Source organism: Pristiophorus japonicus, chromosome 18 (assembly GCF_044704955.1).
Source record: "Pristiophorus japonicus isolate sPriJap1 chromosome 18, sPriJap1.hap1, whole genome shotgun sequence".
Taxonomy (NCBI): Eukaryota; Metazoa; Chordata; class Chondrichthyes; family Pristiophoridae; genus Pristiophorus; species Pristiophorus japonicus.
Window position 1 is genome coordinate 41,521,291 of NC_091994.1, and position 25,807 is coordinate 41,547,097.

The following is a 25,807-nucleotide window of genomic DNA, read 5'->3' on the forward strand; positions in this document are numbered from 1 at the left end:
TCTCTTACAAGTATCGTAAGCTTCCTGATGCACTTTCATCCACTTCCACTGGACATCGTTCTTGAGGAACTCATGCAATGGAGCTAACATGGTCACTAACTCAGGTAAGAAACATGCATAGTGTGAAATCTTTTGTACGACCTCACAAACACAGAGACTTTAAAATGGCTGATAACGTCAGGAACCTGTCAGGTGACCTGTTCCCTCTTTATTGTTGTAAACAGCAATTGCTGCATTACCACAATAGTCCACTGGATGGAGCTATATATATTACAACGCTCTCCTTAATGAAGAAGTAATTATAACAAACAATCATCATACATAACTTGCATGGTTATATATCATAAAGGATATGGACATATTTTGCCATATTTACAAATCAAGCTTAACCAATTGTTTTCTGTTTCAAAGAGGATACCATCGCTCTCGAATAGAACTTTCTAAACATGGTGTCAAACTTAGACTCATTCTAGGCTAATCCTGAGGAAAGTTTTCCTCCAAGGCATGCCCTTGATTTACATTTGAACTCTCCACAATTTCAGACTGTTTGTCTGCCTGACTTGGACCCAGACTTAAATTCTGACTTTCTTGCAGACTTGTTTCTAGTACATTTGATGTAGAATAAGCTACTGGTACTGTACTTGTAATAAGACTATCTGATGAGTCAGAAATAATCGAGTCATTCCAAATTTCAACTCCTTACACATCTATAGGTAAAATATGATCAAATATGAACAAACCTAACCTGTCCATGAACAAACATCTTGACCAAATACGTGCGAGGACCACATATCTTCACCACTCTTCCTGGTAACCACTTTAACCATTTATGGTGATGGTTCTTCACTCTCACCTTCTGATTTAATTTCACACTTCTCTCTTTTTCTCTACCTCTATCATAATTCTCTTTCTGTCTTAATTGTTTCTCTTCTATGGACTGTGCCAAGTTTGGTTTTAATAACGAGAATCTGGTTCATGGCTGTCATTTGAGAAACTACTCTGCTGGTGTTCTACCAGTAGTTGTATGAGGAGTATTACAATACATAATTAGAAAATTAGCCAATTTGTGGTCCAATGACAATTGTCGTTTCTTTGGATTTGGATTTGGATCCAACATCTGTTTGATGAGGGCACGTTTTACAATTTGTACTTTGCGCTCTGCTGCACCATTTGAAGCAGGGTGGTACGGTGGAACCTTGGTATGTTTCACACCATTTTTGCTCGTGAACTGTGCAAATTCTTCTGAACAAAATTGTGGTCCATTATCAGAAACAATTTCTTCTGGGAGGACAAATGAAGAAAATAATCTTCGCAAATGTCTAATGTTTTACTTGTTATTTTCCGCATTGGAAACACCTCGATCCACTTCAAATGGCTATCAATCACAATGAACAATTGCTGTCCTTCTGACTCAGCAAAATTGATATGTAACCTTTGCCACACCCTGGGAAGCCATTTCCATGGCTGTAATGGTACTGATGGTGGTTTCTTGCTTACCGATTGACATGTAGTACAGTGACTAATGATGTACTCTATGGGCCCAAGTTTCGGGCCGCGCCTAGAACAGCGCAGCCCCGACCTGGATGCCCGTTTTTCGTGCCACAAAGTGCGCCTAAAAAAAACTTACAGATTCTCCAGATCCCTGCTGGTCCTCTGGAGTCGGGCGCGGCGCAGCACGAGCTGTAGGGGGCGGAGCTAGGTCCCTGCGCTGAAAACAGTGCCGGGACCTCTGCACATGTGCGCTGCAGTGGGCGCGCATGTGCAGTAGCTCCAGGTGCCCAAAACTGTGTGGGAGGGGCCCGAAGCACGCAGCCCCTAGCCCTGGCTGAATGGCCTCACTGGGGCTGCGTGCACAAGGCTGCCTCCCACGCCCAGCTCCTGCTTCCTCCCGACCCGACTCGACTCCCGCTTCCCCCCCGCCCCCGGACCGGACTGGACCCGACCCCGACCCCACCCGACTCCCGCTCCCCCCCCTTCCCGCCCGCCCCCAGACCGGACCCGACCCCTCGGACTGGATCCGACCCGCACTCCCCCCCGCTCCCCCACCCGACCTGACCTCCCTCTCCCTCCCTCCCTCCGCCCCCCCCCAACCCGACCCGTGCTCCCGACCGCCCCCCCCGGATCGGACCCGACCTGACCCGCACTCCCGACCCCGACCCGCGCTCCCCCCGACCCGACCCGCACTCCCAACCCTGACCCGCGCTCCCCCCGACCCAACCCGCGCTCTTGACCCCGGACCCGACCCGACCCGACCCGACCCAACGCCACCTACCTGGAAATCTCGTGCTGGGGACGGGCCCTGCCCGAAGTCTTGGTCCCGGCCCGTTCAGCCTCCCTCCCCCTTCTCCTTTCCCCCCCCCCCTGCTCTCCTTTCCCCCCCTTCTCTTTCCCCCCCTTCTCCTTCCCCCTTCTCCTTTCCCCCCTTCTCCTTCCCCCTTCTCCTTTCCCCCTTCTCCTTTCCCCCCCTTCTCCTTTCCTTCCCCCTCTCCTTTCCTTCCCCCCCCTCCTTCCCCTTCTCCCCCCTTCACCTTCTCCTCTCCTCCCCTTCCCCTTCTCCTCTCCCCCCCTTTCCCCTTCTCCTCTCCCCCCCTTCCCCTTCTACTCTCCACCCCTTCCCTTCTCCTCTCCCCCCATTCCCCTTCTCCTCTCCCCCCCTTCCTTTTCTCCTCTCCCCCTTCCCCTTCTCCTCTCCCCCCTTCTCCTCTCCCCCCTTCCCCTTCTACTCTCCCCCACTTTCCCCTTCTCCTCTCCCCCTTCCCCTTATCCTCTCACCCCCCTTCTCCTCTCCTCCCCCTTTCCCCTTCTCCTCTCCCCCCCTTCCCCTTCTCCTCTCCCCCCCTTTCCCCTTCTCTCCTCCCCCTTCCCCTTCTCCTCCTCCCCCCATTCCCCTTCTCCTCCTCCCCCCTTCCCCTTCTCCTCCTCCCCCATTCCCTTTCTCCTCCTCCCCACCTTCCCCTTCTCCTCCCCCCCTTCTCTCCCCCTTCACCCCCATCCCTCCCCTTTCCCTCCCTCCCCCTCTGCCCCCCTCCCTCCCCTCCCCGTGCCCCCACCCCCTGCCCCCCTCCCTCCCCTCCCCCTGCCCCCCGCTCCTCCCCCTCCCCTCGCTGTCAAAAACACAGACACTGACAGACAGAGAGATAGAGACACTGACAGAGACACACTAGGGGGGGGGGGGGCATCCCAGCATGCTGTTGGAGGGCTCCCGGTGCTGCAGTCGGTAAGTAGAAAATGTTTTATTTATTGATTTTTAAAAATTATTTCTTATTAATTTTTTTTGATTGATTTATTGGTTGATTTATTGATGTTTTTATCATTTATTATTGATGATGGCTCTTTATTTGTAAAACTGAAGTGTTTAATGTTTGTAAACTTCCCTTTAAACCCCCCCCCCCCCCCCATTCCCTACGCCTGATTTGTAACCTACGCCTGATTTTCTAAAGTGTAGACAAGGGTTTTTCGAGCGAACAAAAATCTTCACTTACTCCATTCTAAGTTAGTTTGGAGTAAGTTTTCACTGCCGAAACTTTGAAAACAGGCATAAGTGGCCGGACATGCCCCCTTTTGAAAAAAAAATTCTGTTCCAAAGTGAAACTGTTCTAACTGACTAGAACTGGAGCAAACTAAATGCTGAGAATTTGAATTTCTAAGATACTCCGTTCTACACCAGTTGCTCCAAAAAATCAGGAGCAACTGAGGCCGAAACTTGGGCCCTACATGTGTATCTAGATCTGGCCACCATAAGTAAATGCATGCAAAACTCTTGGTCAAGCACATTCCCAGCTGCTGTTCATGGAGGTCTCCTAATAATTTGGACCTGAATTTAGTTGATATAACCACTCTTGCACCCCGCATGATACAATCTTTATCAACTGATAATTCAGTCCTAAGAATGAAGAATGGATGAATATCTTTCTCTGATAGGTGGTTTGGCCAGCCATTTGCAATATAATCATACACCTTTGACATAACTGGGTCACGTTTGGTCGCTCTACCAATCTCTTCAGCTGTGACTGGCAGTTCATCAATATATGAAAAATAGAACACCTCTTCCCTATCGGGTGTAACTTGTGATGGGGAAGGCAATCTAGACATTGCATCAGCATTACTCTGATCAGCTGATTGTCTATATTCAATATCATATGTATATGTTGACAAAATCAAAGCCCATCTCTGCATTCGAGCTGCAGCTAATGTTGGAACTGGGGACTTTGGATGGAGGATTGCTGTCAGGAGCTTATGGTCTGTAACGATGGTAAACCTATGACCATACAAGTATTTGTGAAACTTCTTGACCCCAAAAATTAATGCCAAAGCTTCCCTTTCGATTTGCGCATAATTACGCTCACTGGCACTGAGAGTGCGTGAAGCAAAAGCAATTGGTCTCTCCTCCCCACTATGTAGTACATGAGAGATCACTGCCCCAACTCCATATGGAAAGGTGTCACATGCTAACTTGATCTCCTTAGATATGTCATAGTGAGCTAACATGGTGCTCTCTACCTACTGGCTTTTACACTCCTTGAATGCTGCATTGCATTCTTCTGACTACTTCCAATGGAGCTGTTTTTTCAACAGTTAATTCAGTGGATGTAACACTGTAGCCAAATTTGGTCTGAACTTCCCATACCAGTTCAAAAGACCCAAAAATGATTGAAGTTCAGTGACATTCTTTGGAGTGGGTGCATTTCTAATTGCATCCAGCTTTCCCTTGGTTGGACGTAAACCATCTTTGTCCACTCTGTACCCTAAGTACTCCACTGAGTTTTGAAATAACTCACACTTGGGATCAGTCACTCATATTCTGTGCTTCTCTAGCTGTTTGAGGACTTCATTCAATATGTTATTATGAATTTGCCTATTTGGTGCTGAAATTAGTATGTCATCCAAATAACATTCTATGCTTTCAATACCTTGCAAAATCTGGTTCATCACCCCTTGGAATAGGGCAGGGGCGGAAGACACTTCAAATGGTAGCCTATTAAATTGATATAGGTCTAGATGAGTATTTATAGTCAAACATGACTTGGACCCCTCATCTAGTTCAAGCTGTAAGTAGGCATTTGTGAGATCTAATTTTGAGAAGATCTGACCACCTGTCAGCATTGTGAATAAACCTCCTACATTTGGCAATGTATTGGGGTCATTACCCTCTAGAACCTGGTTTACCGTTACTTTATAATCACCATGCAAACTTTCCTTGCCATCGGACTTAGGTACAACAAAAATGGGTGTAGCCCAATTACATCGATCTATCTTACAAATAATGTTCTCAGTCTCTAGTCTTTTTGCTCAACTTTCTCCTTGAGTGCATATGGTACGGGACGTGGCTTGCAGTAAACTGGTCGAGCGTCATTCACGACCCTGACACTCGACTTGAAGCCTTGGATCGGACCACCTGTCTCACAGAACACCTTCGGATACTTCTTGATGACATCATCCTTCGATGCAAATCTCGCTTCAACACGAAAAATCTCACTGCAATCCAGCTTCAGTGATCCCAACCCATTTCTTCCGAGTAAGGCAGGCTTGTCTCCTGCCACTACTAAGAGAGGCAAGCTCTGAACTTGATCCTTGTATTTCACCAGTACGGTGATATAGAAACATAGAAACATAGAAAATAGGTGCAGGAGTAGGCCATTCGGCCCTTCTAGCCTGCACCGCCATTCAATGAGTTCATGGCTGAACATGCAACTTCAGTACCCCATTCCTGCTTTCTCGCCATACCCCTTGATCCCCCTAGTAGTGAGGACTTTATCTAACTCCTTCTTGAATATATTTAGTGAATTGGCCTCAACAACTTTCTGTGGTAGAGAATTCCACAGGTTCACCACTCTCTGGGTGAAGAAGTTTCTCCTCATCTCGGTCCTAAATGGCTTACCCCTTATCCTTAGACTGTGACTCCTGGTTCTGGACTTCCCCAACATTGGGAACATTCTTCCTGCATCTAACCTGTCTGAACCCATCAGAATTTTAAACGTTTCTATGAGGTCCCCTCTCATTCTTCTGAACTCCAGTGAATACAAGCCCAGTTGATCCAGTCTTTCTTGATAGGTCAGTCCTGCCATCCCGGGAATCAGTCTGGTGAACCTTCGCTGCACTCCCTCAATAGCAAGAATGTCCTTCCTCAGGTTAGGAGACCAAAACTGTACACAATACTCCAGGTGTGGCCTCACCAAGGCCCTGTACAACTGTAGCAACACCTCCCTGCCCCTGTACTCAAATCCCCTCGCTATGAAGGCCAACATGCCATTTGCTTTCTTAATCACCTGCTGTACCTGCATGCCAACCTTCAATGACTGATGTACCATGACATCCAGGTCTCGTTACACCTCCCCTTTTCCTAATCTGTCACCATTCAGAGAGTGGTGAACCTGTGGAATTCTCTACCACAGAAAGTTGTTGAAGCCAATTCACTAAATATATTCAAAAAGGAGTTAGATGAGGTCCTTACTACTAGGGGGATCAAGGGGTATGGCGAGAAAGCAGGAATGGGGTACTGAAGTTGAATGTTCAGCCGTGAACTCATTGAATGGCAGTGCAGGCTAGAAGGGCCGAATGGCCTACTCCTGCACCTATTTTCTATGTTTCTAATAGTCTGTCTCTCTGTTTTTGCCACCAAAGTGGATAACCTCACATTTATCCACATTATACTTCATCTGCCATGCATTTGCCCACTCATCTAACCTATCCAAGTCACTCTGCAGCCTCATAGCATCCTCCTCGCAGCTCACACTGCCACCCAACTTAGTGTCATCCGCAAATTTGGAGATACTACATTTAATCCCCTTATCTAAATCATTAATTTACAGTGTAAACAGCTGGGGCCCCAGCACAGAAACTTGCAGTACCCCACTAGTCACTGCCTGCCATTCTGAAAAGTCCCCATTTACTCCTACTCTTTGCTTCCTGTCTGCCAAACCAGTTCTCAATCCACGTCAGCACACTACCCCCAATCCCATGTGCTTTAACTTTGCACATTAACCTCTTGTGTGGGACCTTGTCGAAAGCCTTCTGAAAGTCCAAATACACCACATCAACTGGTTCCCCCTTGTCCACTCTACTGGAAACATCCTCAAAAAATTCCAGAAGATTTGTCAAGCATGATTTCCCTTTCACAAATCCATGCTGACTTGGACCTATCATGTCACCTCTTTCCAAATGTGCTGATATGACATCCTTAATAATTGATTACATCATTTTACCCACTACTGAGGTCAGGCTGACCGGTCTATAATTCCCTGTTTTCTCTCTCCCTCCTTTTTTAAAAAGTGGGGTTACATTGGCTATCCTCCACTCGATAGGAACTGATCCAGAGTCAATGGAATGTTGGAAAATGACCTACCACAGAAATGTTCTCTCCTGTGTAGCCTCGCAGCTCTATCTTGGATTTCTCCAATGGGAAATCACACAATTTGTCGAGGTGTAGTGATTCCGGTACTACACTCACGGATGCATCAATGTCAATTTCCATGGGTATCTTGGTTCCTGCAACATCTATGTGGATGATGATACTTTTTGAATTGCTGTTAGATACCCTCGTGCTCCTGATGATGTGTATCTCATCATCCTATTGCTTTTCTTCCATGCTATGTAGTTTCTGGCAATTTCAACTTATAGCTTTGAAAGTTGGTTTACTCTTCAGTCGGCATGCCTTTACAAGATGCCCAGTTTTCCTGCAGAAGAAACACTCTGCCTTCACATATGGACAACTTTGAGCAATGTGTTGTCCCAGACACCGATAGCATGACTTCAATGCTCTATTACCATTGCCAGTTGCTGAGACCTTGACGCCCAACTGCCTTTTACTTTTAACCTGCAGGTTATTCACCTCTGTTGTCTGACAACTGGAAATGGTACAAAATTCTTGGGAATATTGGTCAGCCATATCCATTGACATAGCTGTCTGACAAGCTAAATCAAAAGTCAAGTTAGGAGTTGTCAACAACTTTCTTCTGATCGCTTCATTTTCCATCCCACACACAAAGCGGTCACGCAATGCTCGGTCCTGAAAGTTTCCGAAATTACAGTGTATAGATAGCTTTTTTAATGCTACAATGTAATCACTGATACTTCCGTCGGTTAACTGATCTCGTATTCCAAAACGATACCTTTCAGCAATTTCCAGAGGCTCAGGACTGTAGTGCTGTTGTAACTTATCTACTTAAGTGATGTGTCCTTTGGCTTGACAGGCACAAGCACATTTTTCAGGGTTTCATACACCTCGGGGCCTGCTTCAGTTAAGAAAATAGCCCATTTTCTTTCCAACACCACCCGGTTACGGTTTTCATCATCGGACACTTTGATGATATTTTTCATGGTGAGAAACATTTCTAGCCGCTCCACATATGCTCTGAAGGTTTCACGGTGACGTTGAAACTCACCCAAGCGCCCTGTTATTCCCATAGCTGCGGCCATCTGGACTCTGGCAGTTCAGCCAAGTGTGCTTGTAATTTACCTTGAATTTTTAGCTGTTAATCAAAACAAAGAAGCCCTCAAAGTTTTTCTGTCAGTTGGTTGAATCATCCACCAACAAAAATTTCAGCTAGGTTATCCAGAAATCCCATCCTCGTCACCAAATGTGATATCTTCTGTACGACCTCACAAACACACAGGCTTTAAGATGGCTGATAACTTCAGAAACCTGTCAAATGACCTGTTCCCTCTTTATTGTTGTAAACAGCAATGGCCGCATTACCGCAGGAGTCCACTGGGTGGAGCTATAAATATATATTACACTTAGTCCTGGAACATTCCAAGGAAAGATCTTAACTCAGACATGTTCTGTGGCTTTAGAGCATTGGTGACAGCATCAACCTTTTCCTTCACTGGTTGCAAGCCATTTGCATCAACTTTCAGACCAAGTTACACAACCTCTGGCTGCACATAAAGTACATTAGCTACTTTTTAATTTGACATTGTGGGCATTCAACCTTTGAAGCACTATATCTAACACTTCTAGAGTTTATTTCTCGTTGCTTGTTGCGATCAGCACATCATCTTGATTGCATAAACAATTGGTTGATAGTAACTTTGTAGTCATCACACAAGCGACAGTTTTGTCCGCTTTGGGCACTACCACAATAGGTCAGTTTTTACTAGCACCCGTTCTCTCTGAGCTTCGCTAGCTCGTCCTCCATCTGACTTTTCAACACGTAGAGGACCGGCCTTGTCTTACAATAGACAGGCTTCGCGTTGACTTGATGCGGATAAGCGCATCATACCCAGTGATGCCCTCATAACTGCCTGTGAACATGCTTTCATATTTAATCAGCATTGTGTCGAGTTGCTTCTTTGAAGCATCTGCACTGAGGATGTTTTTCCAGTCTAGTTTTAACTTTCTCAACCAGTCTTTGCCCATGAGAGTTGGCCTGTTGTTGCTCACTACAATAATCAGCAGCTGTACTGATTGGCCATTGTGTCAACTATACGTTCCAATTGTCCACCTGTCTCTAGGATTTCTCCGGAGTAGGTTTTTAACTCAATGGTACTCTTTGTAAGTGATATTTGAATATACTTCCTCTCACATGTGTCCTTACTCATGATAGAGCAGTCTGCCACCGTGTCGATACACATATCAATATATCGCTCGTTGATCAAAAGTTTTGTATGAAGGTCTTTCTCACAACTGTTTGCATTGCTGATAGTGGCATAGATACTATAGATGCCTAGTTCTTCCATATCAGGTGTGTTTACTTCAATATTGTGAACTCCTCCCTTTTGTTGTCGCTGATTTGCATTGCCACTAGAATGGTTCTTAATTCCTGCTTTAGATCTAGCTCTGCAAGCTGTTGAAATATGGCCTTGCTTCTGGCAATGAAAGCACTTTGCATTTCTGTATTGGCAGGACTGTAGTGAGTGATTACCATTGCAGCAATAACAATTCACAGAACTGCTCTCACCGTCATGCTTTTGACCCAATCTCACAGCTTTAGGTTTGGCGGTGGCTTTATGACTGTAAACCTCAGCTCACTAGTCACTTGAGTTGGATGGAGCTCCCTCGATTTCTTAGACGCCATCTTCATAGATAGGGCAATTTTGCACGCTATGTCAAATGTTCGGTTCAGAGTGTTCATTAACTTGGACTATGCACTCATCCACCAGTCCACACACAAACGCATCTCGCAACACAAGATTCAAAAATGTGCTAATGTTACAATAGAAAGACAAGTTCTTAAGAGCTACAATGTACTCACTGATGGTTTCACTTTGTTTTTGCTTTCTGGTACCAAACTTATAGCTCTCTGCTATTTCCAAAGACATTGGGTTGAAATGGTCCTTGAGTGTCACAACAATGTCTTCAAACAACGCATCCTTCGTTTTCCCTGGCGCGAGTAGGTTTGTCAACGTTCCATAGACATCTGGCCCGATCTCCGTTAGAAAAGTTGCCTTCTTTCATTCACGAATTACTTTATTTTGAGCTTGAACATTCTCATCTGCACCTAGGTCTCAATAATATTATTGGCCCTAAAAAACATCTCCATCCACTCAGTGTAAGAACTGAATGGTTTGCAAGCTTAGTCATACATGCGAGGCTTCTGATGAATCCTATAAGCGTGGCCATGATTGTCCCGATCCCGTCGAACAGTGACTCAGCACACTACCTGTGTACCTGTGAGAATCCACGCCGCTGTTGCTTTGTATACATACACACAGACAATTCTGCATGAGCATTAATGTTAAAACATCGCAAAAATTCAGTTCAGGTGTCACTAAATTACCTTAAACTTGTCCACTCAAAGGTTGAACTCTGTGTGCTTCCATGATCCTTAAAAATGGCTTTGGGATCCCATCATCATCACCAAAATGCATTATATGTGGGTGGAACAAATGAAGGACAGAGACACAATGGTTGCTAGTCCATGTGCTTGCTTTATTAAGCCACAGCGAGCTGAGTAAACTCATACCAAACCATGTGATAATACATTACAATTACAGAGGTACTTGAGTTATTGATACATAAAATCAAATCAGAAATTGGCCAGGTCACATCCATGGTAATCAATATTCCAAGGAATCGAAATTGATCAAAGGCAAGTTCCGCCCATTTACCGTTGAAAAGACCATTAAGATCCTGATGGTACTTTGGGCAGAAGTTTGGTCAAAAAAGGAGGAAAAAAGCACCAATTACACGCCAATTCTGGGTGGTAAAGGGTGATAGCGGGGGACTCTGGGTGGCAAATGGAATCCTGGAGAAAGTTACACCAAGGGTGGAGTCGGGTCTAGGGAGGAGGGAATGCACAAAAAAAAATGCTCAAGAAATAAACAAAAAAAAATCACAAAACCTTCAGAGGACCCTTTAACACAAAATCGCTGCAAAAGAAGTAAATAAAAAAAATCTCACTTACCTTTTCTTGCCGGTGTTCATACCTACCGTCCAGGTAAGACCTGCTCTCACCCAGCATTATTTTCTCCTGCAGGAGCGGAGGACCGTTCAGATGAAACTCGGGCGGGAGGACTTTTTTCAGCGTTGCACACCGGCGTACGCCGGCAGACGCTCCCCAGCGGTCCTTCCAAACCGCTGGCATGAGGGCCTCACCAATTTCCCACAGAGGGGAGAGTGCCGAAAAAATGGGGAAACCGCCGAGTTTTGCCAGCGGCAGGACCATCAATTTCGGCTGCCAAGTGTTTTTTGCAGCCAATGAAAACCTACTTTTCTAAACTTGTTGCCGCATCCAAAATGGAGCAATTGCTGATATTTGAATAGATGTGTTGTAACATTAGTGTTTGTTTCAGTGTCTCAGAGCCTGAGTTCAAAGCAAGCAGGACTAAAATAGGAGCTTTCCCAAAGCTACTGGCAGTCTAAAGAGTTAAAATATTTTTTTATTTCACGAAAAGTAAGAAGGTTTTTTTTTAAACTCTGAATTATGAGGAGAACGAATTGGCCAGAAGGAGTTCTAATTTGTTTTTTGTATTTTCAGGCAGAATGTCGGAACTTTATCAAAGTACTTCTGAAGAGGAATAGCAGCTCGCTTTTCATATGTGGGACCAATGCTTACAATCCAGTGTGTGCAAATTACACAGTGAGTGACTGCTGCCTCTTGTAATATTCCTGTATGTACTTGCAAACCTTATTGGTACTGGTCTCCTTTACAGCCTGTAACAACACAAGAATCCAACTACCCAATGAGCTAGAGTTGTCAACTAAGAGAGATATTGATCCTGACAGCCAACTCAAAGATTGAAAGCTCTGCAGGACTTGTAACATTTTGGTAAATTAGCTAAGGGGACGGGTCCGGAAAGAATTGTGTTGTAGTGTTTTATCTCTGGATGCATATCTAAACTCAAAGAATCTTAAAAATGTCAGTTCAGAAGGAGGCCATTTGGCTTATCGTACCTGTACCAGTGCCTGAGAGATAACTTCGGTATAGTAAGGTAAGGAATGTAGCATTCAGCAACCTTGAGAACTGGTATAGATAAGAATTTGGGCCTCTCGTCTGCAAAGTTTTGCGTTTGAAATCAGTCACATGCAAGTGCTGAGTCACAGTCACATCAAAGAAACAGTAGGTGTATTTCAAGAAATATATAAATAGTGAAAACCTCTGTTAGTTAAATTCTGTGTTAGGAACAGCCTGGATTGCTGCTGCTCCTGGCCCCTGGTGAGTCTCCTATGGCCGAGTGTTTAAACATATAGCTTGCCTGCATTACTCGGGGCCGAAATTGCCCACCGCCCAAAACAAGTCGCACCGACCGCTCTTGAAGTGTTCCGGCTGCCCCAATGCACGGGCTGGCCAAACCGGAGAAATTCAGCACTGCATGCTTTTTTTTAGAGCGGGACGGAAGTCGGGTCGGAATAGCTGTCACCAGCGGGGCGGAGGTGGGGGCAGGTCGGAGTAGCTGTCACTAGCAGGGCAGAAGTGGGGGCGGGGCAGAGTGGCCAACATTACAAGTCATCAGCGCCGCGTTGTGACGTCATCGCGCTGGCGTATCTCAACGTCCCTCCCCATCAGTTAAAGGGGAGGGGCGCTGCGAACTTTGCAGCCACTTTAGTGGCAAACACTGGGCCACCTGGGAGGGTTTCAGCCGGGCCAGCAGTCCAGTACCCAACAGGAGGTGCCAGGCTGCCTATTGGCAGCCCGGCCGAAATGCTGGCCATAATTGGTGGCCCAATCTGATAGTCGGCTGACAAAAAAAAACATGGAGTTGTCGGCGGCGCCACCCCTCGTTTAAGGGTGGCCTTGCTGCCAAGCCACAGAAAGGGCACCGACAGCAAAAGCCATCAGAGGCACTGGCTGGCGATGGCGCTGCTCCCACGGGGCAATTTTCAAAAGGGGCAATTTCCCGCGGGGCAACTTTGGGAAGGCGTCGCCGGCGGTTGGTAAGGGGTCGGCACGTGCACGCCACAGCGGGAATACGGGTGGAGCGGTTCCCTACACCGCTCCAAAACTGAGGAAGGACAATTTATAAAATGGCAGCCCCTCCGCGGAGACTCGGCAGCCATTCCGCACCGACCCGTGGCTGCTGCTTTCAGGCAGCCACAGGCCTTATAGAAAGCGGCAAGTTTGGCCCCTCATGTGTGGTGCCTAATGAAATCTGTTAAGATAATCTGACTCCTGGATTTCAAACTTTTGTCACTTAGCTCAACTTGTTACCAATTGGCTAACCAGAAAAAATACATTTTCACTATTTACCCCCTCAAACTCTTTCATGATTGTGAACACTCCCACACTGATCAATAATGTGTCTCCTCAAAAGAGCAATCTTGCATCCAACTGCATATTTTTCCATTTCCTACACCAGCTATCTGCAACCTGCATTAACAGTCGACCGAGCTTTGGGATGTTGACCCAGCTTGAATTCACAGCTGTTTTCTTTGGTTTTCAAGCCTACCAGCAAAGAGAGCGCAAGGCAATTAGGAAGCAGAGTTATTCTACTTTCCACAGAGCCCCTATTAAAATTGTAGAACTGGTAGAATTAAACATGAAACATTCCTGGTGGTGCTGCACTTACTCAATCAGCCATTGTGTGACCTGGATTTTTGACAGTGGAGGCATTAACTACAGAGAGACTAAGCAGTCAGAATTTGTGGAGACATCTTATTCCAGGGTCAGCTTAAATGTACAACTCCATTCTTATGCATAATATTTTACTCTGCAAAAAAAAAATGTATCATTTGATTATAGAAACATTTGTCGTCGAGCGGAATTTTTCTTTCTTCCAAGAATTTATCTTTTCCATCTTATTTCAATGTCTAAAGTGGGTCCCACTTCCTTCCATTTTCGCTTAAATGAATGTTTCTGACATTTGTACTTTGTGATGAACAGACCTTTTCACATGACAGGAACGGAATCGACCTGTCCCTGTAACCTTTGCAGCACATTCTTTTCTCTTCGAGTTAGGGAAAAATCTATAATCCGTGCAGCACACCAATTTATTTCAACACCAATTCGTTGGTGCGGTTTTGGAAACCACAGGGGCCTGTGTCACAATTTACTTTAGTTTAAATTTCACTAAAACTTGACTTTGTTATTGTACATTACTGTGCCCTCTAATACAGCCAAGTAGTTGGTTAAATTTTTTGACGGTACTTGATACGCTGGGATTAAATTCTGATTGCTCCTTAATTCTGCATATGCACATAGCTTCTTCAACATCTCCCTTTCCTTACGAGCCAATACGTACCTTACAACCAGCTTAAAAATACCCCAGAAGGATTGTTAAACGAATCATTTTTAAAGTATAAAGGATTTTAAAGAGACCTGTGAGGTAATTTTATTAGCCTGTTCCGCCATTCAACTAGATCATGGTTGATCTGTACCTTAACTTCACCTACCCGCCTTGGCTCCAGGTGCTGAATGGCCAACTCCTGTTCCTATGTTCCGAGAAGATGAGGGCAAAAAATGTGATAACACATAAAGAGATACAAGGGCGGATTTTATGAGTCCCTCTTACCGGCATAGAGCCTCGCCCACTGGCCTGCGCTTGAGAAATTCATGATTTTCTGACCTTAATGGTTGTAAAATCAGCAGGTGCCCACATTTCTGTTATGCAGCGTCAACAGGCAAAGCTCTGTGCTAGCAATGAAGACTAATAAAATTACCTCACAGGTCTTTTTAAATGATTTCACACTTCAAAAATGATTCTTTTAACAATCATTCTGGGATATTTTTAGCTGGTTGTGAGGTATATTGGGCCTCGTAAGGAATGGGAGATGTTGAAGAAACTATGTGCATATGCCGAATTAAGGAGCAATCAGAATTTAATCCGAGCGTATCGAGTACCACCAAGTAATATAAGCAACTGCTTGACTGTATCTGAGGGCACACAAATAATCCTTAATACACCTAAAAGAATCTAAATATCTCAAGCTTTGCAATTTTCCATTGACCTAGCCTCAGCAGCTTTTTAGAGGAGAAAGTTCCAGATTTGATAGATTCAAAATCAAGAATGGTTTTGATAGAGTAAATAAGGAGAAACTGTTTGCTTTGGTAGATGGGTCGATTACTCGAAGACACAGATTTAAGGTGATAGGCAAAAGAACCTGAGGCGATTTTTTTTTTTTTACACAGCGAGTTGTAATCTGGAATGCACTGTCTGAAAAGGTTGTAGAAGCAGATTCGATGGTAACTGGATAAATACTTAAGAGAAAAAAAATTACAGAACTATGGGGAAAGAGCAGGGGAATGGAACCAATTGGATCCCTCTTTCAAAGAGCCGACACAGACACGATTGGCTGAATGGCCTCCTGTGCTGTATCATTCTATGATTCTATTAATACCACTACACTTTGTGTGAAGGAGTGCTTTCTGACATCACCACTGAATGGCCGAGCTCTAATTTTAAGGTTATGCTCCCTTGTTTTGGACTCTCCCACCTCTCACCAGAGGAAATTGTTTCTCTCTATCTACCCTCTCAAATCCTTTCATCATCTTAAACACCTCAATTAGATCACTGCTTAATCTTCAATAGTCAAAAAAAAATGAGACTAGTCCACACAACTTGTCATCATAATTTAACCCTTTTAGCCCCAATATCATTCAGGTGAATCTGCTCAGCACCCCCTCCAAGCCCTATATCCGTCCTGATGTGCAGTGCCTGCGGCTGGGTTCATTCGGAGCTCTGTACAGCTGTAACATAACTTCATCCCTTTGTATTCTAGCCCTCAAGATTCCATTAGCGTTTTTAGTTATTTTTTGTACCTTCTGAAAGTATCTTCATGTACTGGGTATAATTCCATAGGAATAAGATATCAGGGAGAACAATGGATTGTATAGTATACATGAAGGTAACTAGATGTGTTTCTAGAAAGTGACACCATCCCTCTGTTGCCTCACTCAATTGGACAGCCTTCATGAGTCAGCCTATGCAGTAAAGGCCAGCAGGATATTCAACTTTGGAAGTTAACACTGCCAAGCCCAATCCTGTTTTCACTCTATAGAAACACATCTAGATGCTGCCATGTATACTATGCACTCCATTGGTCTCCCTGGTTTCTTACAGCACAAGCTTATTGCCTTTTGAGTAAAAAAGTTCTGCCTGACTTTCTTTCCATTCTTACTCCTAGTTCCCCGAGTATTTGATCCCTTTGTCATAGTGAACAATGGATACATTAATCACTTCCAACGTGGACATTCAGCTACATTCAGCATGCCCGATCCATAGCTTGCATAGTCTCCCATCCAATTATAGATGGTAAAACATACAAGCCATGGATTGAGCAGGCTGACTCCCAAATACTGATATATTCCCCCATCACATGAAGTTCTGTGCCAAGATTGCCAAATCGACCCCATTATGCTGAGTTTAGTCTTGTCAATTCCTTTCACAATCTTGAATACACATTTTTTTTTGATATCATCATCATCGGCGGTCCCTCGAACGAGGATGACTTGCTTCCACATGAGTTCACAGATGTTTCAATGAAGGACCCGATGTTCCAGTCCTGAACTCCAATTGAGGGCTGTGCGTGGATTTTTTTAACGAGTGGTGACCGTTGCACATCAGCCACCACACGGGCTTGACAGAGCTAGGCATTTATCCAGTGGCAAGGGGTAACCAAAACGACTGGAGACTTTTTGATATGGCCTCCTCTTGAACTCCAGAAGAGTGCTCTGTTTACCAAGATTGGCAGCAAAGAAAACCTTTGTTTTATAACCGTTTATTGCCCATTGAATTCCTTGTTGGCCTTTTGGGGTTTGGATGGTTTGTTGTTTGTTCCAGTTGTGGAGTGAGGAATATTTTCTGGTCTTGTTGAGTCCATGTTACAGGCATACACTAATACATTTCAATATGCTGGTTGGCTGAGCTGTTCAAAGCATTTGCTTAGAAAGAAAAATGAGCCTGACTATTGGGTTCCTAAATAGACACTATGGGGTTGATTTTAACTCTGAGCTGTATCGATGTGTGGGGTGGGGGGGACCTGGAAGTCATGAAGGAAACAAAGCTCGGCCGATTATGGTAAAGTATTATGGTAAACCGACTGTCTATTTGTTGGGTGAATGTTATTTCCAATATGATTAAAATATATATTTTGTTTCACTTAATTATCACAGAGAAAACTAAACTGGGGTGGAGACAATGTAAGTGACCCTGACAGGTAGCAATCCACCATCTGGTGTGGTACTGAGCTGTAAAAAGACCTGGAGAACCTGGTTTCTTTAGAACAACTTCTTCTCGGCACTGCCGTTGCATGAAAACACTGTTGTACCCGAAATGAGCACGAGCTGGGATGGCAAAGACTGTTGGCAATATGACCAAGTGGAAGCTGAGAAATAACCCCAGATGTAAACATGGAGATCTTGGGCAAACACGTGAACAATGCCTGTTGGACTGCTCCTGTACTTCTGAGGAATTATTGAGATAAATGCATTAGATTTTGACAAGCTATGATAATGATGACCTCTCTGGCTTCACTAGTTGGCATCTTTTCGAAAGGGATATTGAGGCACTGCTAGGAATCTTTGGGCCCAAGTTTCCACAAGAAAAAAAACGGGCGCCCCTCCGAGCTGGGCGCCCGTTTTTCGCGCCTAAAACGGCGCCTAAAAAAATTCTCGGTAGTCTCCACCGACTTACAGGTCCTGTGGCACTCGGCGCAGCCGGCACGAGCTGTGGGGGGGCGGAGCCAGGTCCCGGCGCTGAAAACAGTGCCGGGACCTCTGCACATGCGCGCTACAGTCGGCACGCAAGTGCAGTAGCTCCAGGCGCTGAACTGTGTGGGAGGGGCCCGAAGCACGCAGCCCCTAGCCCTGGCCCAATGGCCTCACTGGGGCTGCGTGAATGGGGCTCCTCGCCCGACCAGACCCTACCCGACCCGACACCCGCTCCCCCCCGCCCCGACCGAGACCCGACACCCGCTCTCCCCCCACCCCCCGCCCCGCCCCGACCCGACACCCGAGACCCGCTCCCCCCCGCCCCGACCCGACCCGAGGCCCGCTCCCCCCCGCCCCGACAGAGACCCGAGACCCGCTCTCCCCCCACCCCCCGCCCCGCCCCGACCCGACACCCGAGACCCGCTCCCCCCCGCCCCGACCCGACCCGAGGCCCGCTCCCCCCCGCCCCGACAGAGACCCGAGACCCGCTCTCCCCCGCCCCCCGCCCCGACCCGACCCGAGGCCCGCTCCCCCCCCGACCCGACACCCGCTCCCCCCCCCCGACCCGACCCCCGCTCCCCCCTCCCCCCCCTCCCGACCCCCGCTCCCCTCCTCTCCTCTCTCTCTCTCTCCCTCCCCTCTCTCTCTCTCTCTCTCTCTCCCTCCCTCGCTCAGTAGCACGAACAGCTGCAGAATTCTCCCTGGCTGAAGCACTTTCACACAGGTAGGAAGATGGTTTATTTAATCTTTTCTTGGCTTATAAATGTTTATTCAGGTTGGATTTATTTGTATAATATTTGTAGAAGTATAAATAAGGATTTATTGTCAAATTTAATGAGTTCCCTTCCCCCCCACCTCGTTCTGGGCGCCTAATTTGTAACCTGCGCCTGATTTTTTAATGTGTAGAGCAGGTTTTTTCAGTTCTACAAAAATCTTCACTGGCGCCATTCTACTTTAGTTTGGAGTACATTTTCACTGTGGAAACTTTCAAATCAGGCGTCAGTGGCTGGACACGCCCCTTTTGAAGAAAAAATTCTGTTCTAAACTAGAACTGTTCTACCTGACTAGAACTGCAGAAAAAAAAATGTGGAGAATTGCGATTTCTAAAATAGTCCGTTCTCCACCAGTTGCTCCTAAAAATCAGGCGCGAATCATGTGGAAACTTGGGCCCTTTGAGTGAGTAGGTCATTAGGAAGTGGGTCCAGGTTTCCCGATGTCTCCCCATTTCCAGAGACATCCAGCAGGTCACCTGTTCATTTTGTCATGTGTCCTAAAGGTGCTTTATCCAAACCAGTGCCTTTTCTTTTTATATTATGGTTCAAGCTATCAGTCTGGGCTGACAAAAGTGCATGATAGTAAATAAATCATTGCATAAATGTTACTTCCAATGTGATTCCAATGCATTCCATTGAACAAGATGAAAGGTCTGCATGCTAAATTCACTCAGCCCCACTGATATATTCTTAAAATGTTCAAAGCTTCACTCCCAATAGTTTGTATCATTATCCGAACTGCTTAACTATAATATAACATCGAGAGATTTGGCATTTCAAGAGTTAGTTAATTTTCTGTCTTAGTGAATTTGAAAAAAACGTTTTGAGGATTGTGTGTGTATAAAGACTGAGGTCAGCAGAAAATATGTCACACAAGTCATGGCAATAATTAAATGCAGTTTCTATAGTCCTGCCGACAGGGATTCTGTTACTTTAATTTACTTAATTGACCATAACTCAAGCAAGCTCTATAGTGTGAAGAAGTCCGGGAGTTAAAATTTTATAAACACAACTAATTATAACTGCAGGATTTCGTCCTTCTCCTTTGAACTAGCTTTTCATTTCTAAAGAAAAAAACACAAGAATAAAGAGACCCTTGTTTCCATTCCTAAGGTTTCCGAAGAACGGCTGATTAGGATAGGATTTGTCATTTGTGTTTATACTGGGAATGTGACAAGTGTTTACCTAATCAGGTAGCTGGTGCAGGGGGGCCTGAGGATTATGTTTCCTTTAGACTTTCAGAAAACACAAAGGCCTTGTCTATCATTCAGTCTTGCGTGAAACTGGGAAGGGGGTGGGGTAAGGATAGTGTTGGTAGATATAGGCTGTGCATAAAACATGGAGGAGACTGAAAATAAATTAGTCAGTCATTATAACCAGACAATAGATGCCTCAAGACCGTGCCATCATGATTTCCCCCCCCCCTCCAACTCCTACAGTCAAGTCTGACCATCTCAGATTTGGCATTCAGTGTGGTCTTTTGCAATTGTATCTTCCTTCTGAGGGTATTGGTTTATAGCTGAACAACATACATCCCTGCCTGACACAATCTAGAATTTACAGGCTTATGAAGTGTAAGCTTGATGTTGTCAAACTACTGCTCATCCTCTCTCCTACTCTTTTCAACCATTTTGTGGTTAGCACTATGGGCTCGGGTGCTTCAATAAGAAAGTCTCATTATAACAGGCACTGTTCCTGCACACGGGCTATCCTTCCTAATTACTTCACATCAGCCTTTGGGTCCTTCCAACTGACGCCCAACATTCCCCTTGCATAGTTCATTCCAAAATAGATTGTATGCAATTAGACCATCGAGGTCAACAATCATGAGATTGACTAAACCAGTTTATATCCATTTACACGGCACACAATAGACTGGATTGTTTTATTTATTTTAAATTAGGAGGCAGGCTGTCTTTGTCCCTGTTGTCACTGTGTTTGGACCTTTATGTTCTCTGATGATAGCAAATTCTGAGACTCCTACAGGATTGTTGTTGCATAGGGGGGGAGAACCAAATCCGAGTAGAGAATTTAAATCTCCGATGTTTTGAAAATTGCGAATAGTCCTTCAGTTGTGTGTGTTTCTGGGGCCGGAATATGCAACCGGTCCAAACTATCAACTGAATTGAATCATTGGATAATTGAACGATGCCTGAAGAAGTGTTAACCAGCAGTTAGCAAATATCTATCAGCACAGTTAAACTCTCACACACACACTGAATGGGGTCTAAAAGTGTGGCTGCAGGATAACATCATTGAGGGATTCACATGATGGAACAAGTGAAGCTTATTTCATAGTTCAAGCCATCAGTCGAGGCTAAATTCAAATACTGCACGATCGCTAAAAATGTATAATAAATAAATCATTCCATATTCCTTCCAATGTATCTTCACTGATTGAGGTGAAAGATCAGCATGCTAATTCCAACTAGTTCCACTGATATATTCTTACAATGTTCGCAGTTTCACTCATTGGGCCCGAACTTGGTCAGAGCTGAGACCCGCCCATTTCTCGGCGGTCCCCGGGCAGAGCTTCAGTTTGTATGAAGTCATTCTATGCAGTGTAAGGTCGATCTGAGAACTCATTCTGAGCCTCTGATAATGGTGCAGCCTATGGATGCTACCCGGGATGTGCAGCACTGGACCACTCTGCGTGATTCTCCCTGCCACCCGATTTATGGCCTTGCTCAGACCACCATTTTGCCAGCGGTCATTCTGGCGGGCAGGAGCACAGTCTTCGAGGATCGTGCACGAGGAAAATCCCATTTCTGGAGCCTCTGGGATGGACTGGCGGCAGGAAGTTGCGCCAGCGGTACTTCACGGAAGAAACTCCCGCCGGGCGGGACCTGGGCGCCAGATGGGCGGTACATCAGCAATCTTTCAACAAAAAAAAAATTGGGGGCGATACCTCGGCGGCTGTGGCCGGTACTCTGACCAAGTTCGGGCCCCAGGTCTTTCTGTTATCCAGTGTCTCAAATTAAGTTGATTGTCTTGACGTAGTGCCTGTGCCAGTCCCAGAAATGTAACATACAAGATTGTACTGTGCATGTGCAGAAATATTACTTTGTATAGAACTTTTAACATCCCCCCAACCCCTCCCTAATCCCACCAGATTTCCTTTTCCCTTTAAGTAATTACATTTCCTTTACAAAAGGTCAGTATGACAATATAATTTTCATCTCTGCTAAAAGAAACCTATTGGGGAAATTAACGTGATTAGTGCTAGGGTTGGAGGCTTTAATTACTCCTTTGAAATCTGAGGAAAGCAGAACGATATCAATCATTTGTTCTTCAGGTTGTCACTTAACAACATTTTGGAACTGAAAGCTACGGTTCGGAAAAGAAAGTGGAAAATCTCATGCAGGTGTATCCGTGGTTTTTTTATGGAAAAATGTAATAGGTCCTTGAAACTTCAGGAAATTAATATTGCATAGGATTACATAGGATATACGGCTCAGAAACAGGCCGTACAGCCCAACCAGTCCATGCCGGCGTTTAATATGGGAAAATGTGAGGTTATCCACTTTGGCAGAAATAATAGAAAAGCAAATTATAAGTTAAATGGAGAAAAATTGCAAAGTGCTGCAGTACAGATGGACCTGGGGGTCCTTGTGCATGAAACACAAAAAGTGAGTATACAGGTACAGCAAGTAATCAGGAAGGCAAATGGAATGTTGGCCTTTATTGCAAGGAGGATAGAGTATAAAAGCAGAGAAGTCCTGCTACAACTGTACAGGGTACTGATGAGGCCACACCTGGAGTACTGTGTACAGTTTTGGTCTCCGTATTTAAGGATGGATATACTTGCATTGGAGGCTATTCAGAGAAGGTTCACTAGGTTGATTCCAGATATGAGGGGCTTGACTTATGAGGATAGGTTTAATAGGTTGGGCCTATACTCATTGGAGTTCAGAAGAATGAGAGGTGATCTTATTGAAACTTATAAGATAATGAGGGGGCTCGACAAGGTGGATGCAGAGAGGGTATTTCCACTCATAGGGGAAACTAAAACTCGGGGACATAGTCTTAGAATAAGGGATTGCCCATTTAAAACTGAGATGAGGAAGAATTTCTTCTCAGAGGGTTGTAAATCTATGGAATTCTCTGCCCCAGAGAGCTGGGTCATTGAATATATTTAAGGCAGAGATAGACAGATTTTTGAGCAATAAGGGAGTAAAGGGCTATGGGGAGCGGGCAGGGAAGTGGAGCTGAGTCCATGATCAGATCAGCCATGATCTTATTAAATGGCGGAGCAGGCTTGTGGGGCCAATGGCCTACTCCTGCTCCTATTTTTTATGTTTATGCTCCACTCGAGTCTCCTTCCGTCTTTCCTCATTTAAATCTATCAGCATAATCCTCTATTCCCTTCTCCCTCATTTGCTTGTCTAGCCTCCCCTTAAATGCATCTATACTATTCGCCTCAACCACTCCCTGTGGTAGCGAGTACCACATTCTCACCATTCTAAATTAAAAAGTCGGACCTCAAAAGTAGTAATCTCGGGATTGCTACCAGTGCCACGTGCTAGTCAGAGTAGGAATCGCAGGATAGCGCAGATGAATACATGGCTTGAGCAGTGGTGCAGCAGGGAGGGATTCAAATTCTTGGGGCATTGGAACCGGTTCTGGGGGAGGTGGGACCAGTACAAACCGGACAGTCTGCACCTGGGCAGGTCCGGAACCAATGTCCTAGGGGGAGTGTTTGCTAGTGCTGTTGGGGAGGAGTTAAACTAATATTGCAGGGGGATGGGAACCTATACAGGGAGACAGAGGGAGACAAAAATGAGGCAAAAGCAAAAGACAGAAAGGAGATGAGGAAAAGTGGAGGGCAGAGAAACCCAAGGCAAAGAACAAAAAGGGCCACTGTACAGCAAAATTCTAAAAGGACAAAGGGTGTTAAAAAAGCAAGCCTGAAGGCTTTGTGTCTTAATGCAAGGAGTATCCGCAATAAGGTGGATGAATTAACTGTGCAAATAGATGTTAACAAATATGATGTGATTGGGATTACGGAGACGTGGCTCCAGGATGATCAGGGCTGGGAACTCAACATCCAGGGGTATTCAACATTCAGGAAGGATAGAATAAAAGGAAAAGGAGGTGGGGTAGCATTGCTGGTTAAAGAGGAGATTAATGCAATAGTTAGGAAAGACATTAGCTTGGATGATGTGGAATCTATATGGGTAGAGCTGCAGAACACTAAAGGGCAAAAATCGTTAGTGGGAGTTGTGTACAGACCTCCAAACAGTAGTAGTGATGTTGGGGAGGGCATCAAACAGGAAATTAGGAGTGCATGCAATAAAGGTGCAGCAGTTATAATGGGTGACTTTAATATGCACATAGATTGGGCTAGCCAAACTGGAAGCAATACGGTGCAGGAGGATTTCCTGGAATGCATAAGGGATGGTTTTCTAGACCAATATGTCGAGGAACCAACTAGGGGGGAGGCCATCTTAGACTGGGTGTTGTGTAATGAGAGAGGATTAATTAGCAATCTCATTGTGCGAGGCCCCTTGGGGAAGAGTGACCATAATATGGTGGAATTCTGCATTAGGATGGAGAATGAAACAGTTAATTCAGAGACCATGGTCCAGAACTTAAAGAAGGGTAACTTTGAAGGTATGAGGCATGAATTGGCTAAGATAGATTGGCTAATGATACTTAAGGGGTTGACTGTGGATGGGCAATGGCAGACATTTAGAGACCGCATGGATGAATTACAACAATTGTACATTCCTGTCTGGCGTAAAAATAAAAAAGGGAAGGTGGCTCAACCGTGGCTATCTAGGGAAATCAGGGATAGTATTAAAGCCAAGGAAATGGCATACAAATTGGCCAGAAATAGCAGCGAACCTGGGGACTGGGAGAAATTTAGAACTCAGCAGAGGAGGACAAAGGGTTTGATTAGGGCAGGGAAAATGGAGTACGAGAAGAAGCTTGCAGGGAACATTAAGGCGGATTGCAAAAGTTTCTATAGGTATGTAAAGAGAAAAAGGTTAGTAAAGACAAACGTAGGTCCCCTGCAGTCAGAATCAGGGGAAGTCATAACGGGGAACAAAGAAATAGCAGACCAATTGAACAAGTACTTTGGTTCAGTATTCACTAAGGAGGACACAAACAACCTTCCGGATATAAAAGTGGTCAGAGGGTCTATTAAGGAGGAGGAACTGAGGGAAATCTTTATTAGTCGGGAAATTGTGTTGGGGAAATTGATGGGATTGAAGGCCGATAAATCCCCAGGGCCTGATGGACTGCATCCCAGAGTACTTAAGGAGGTGGCCTTGGAAATAGCGGATGCATTGACAGTCATTTTCCAACATTCCATTGACTCTGGATCAGTTCCTATCGAGTGGAGGGTAGCCAATGTAACCCCACTTTTTAAAAAAGGAGGGAGAGAGAAAGCAGGGAATTATAGACCGGTCAGCCTGACCTCAGTAGTGGGTAAAATGATGGAATCAATTATTAAGGATGTCATAGCAGCGCATTTGGAAAATGGTGACATGATAGGTCCAAGTCAGCATGGATTTGTGAAAGGGAGATCATGCTTGACAAATCTTCTGGAATTTTTTGAGGATGTTTCCAATAAAGTGGACAAAGGAGTACCAGTTGATGTGGTATATTTGGACTTTCAGAAGGCTTTCGACAAGGTCCCACACAGGAGATTAATGTGCAAAGTTAAAGCACATGGGATTGGGGGTAGTGTGCTGACGTGGATTGAGAACTGGTTGTCAGACAGGAAGCAAAGAGTAGGAGTAAATGGGTACTTTTCGGAATGGCAGGCAGTGACTAGTGGGGTACCGCAGGGTTCTGTGCTGGGGCCCCAGCTGTTTACATTGTACATTAATGATTTAGACGAGGGGATTAAATGTAGTATCTCCAAATTTGCGGATGACACTAAGTTGGGTGGCAGTGTGAGCTGCGAGGAGGATGCTATGAGGCTACAGAGTGACTTGGATAGGTTAGGTGAGTGGGCAAATGCGTGGCAGATGAAGTATAATGTGGATAAATGTGAGG

The 25,807-nt window shown here is 45.2% G+C and overlaps 1 protein-coding gene across 1 annotated transcript in view; it reads left to right on the forward strand.

Annotated features, from left to right (window-relative positions):
* Nucleotides 1–25,807, forward strand: part of sema6bb (sema domain, transmembrane domain (TM), and cytoplasmic domain, (semaphorin) 6Bb) — a 454,736-nt gene that overhangs the window by 264,094 nt on the left and 164,835 nt on the right. Inside the window, exon 6 of the mRNA XM_070860875.1 lies at nucleotides 11,919–12,020. Within this exon, the coding sequence (XP_070716976.1) occupies nucleotides 11,919–12,020 (102 nt within the window). The remainder of the gene's footprint in view (nucleotides 1–11,918; nucleotides 12,021–25,807) is intronic.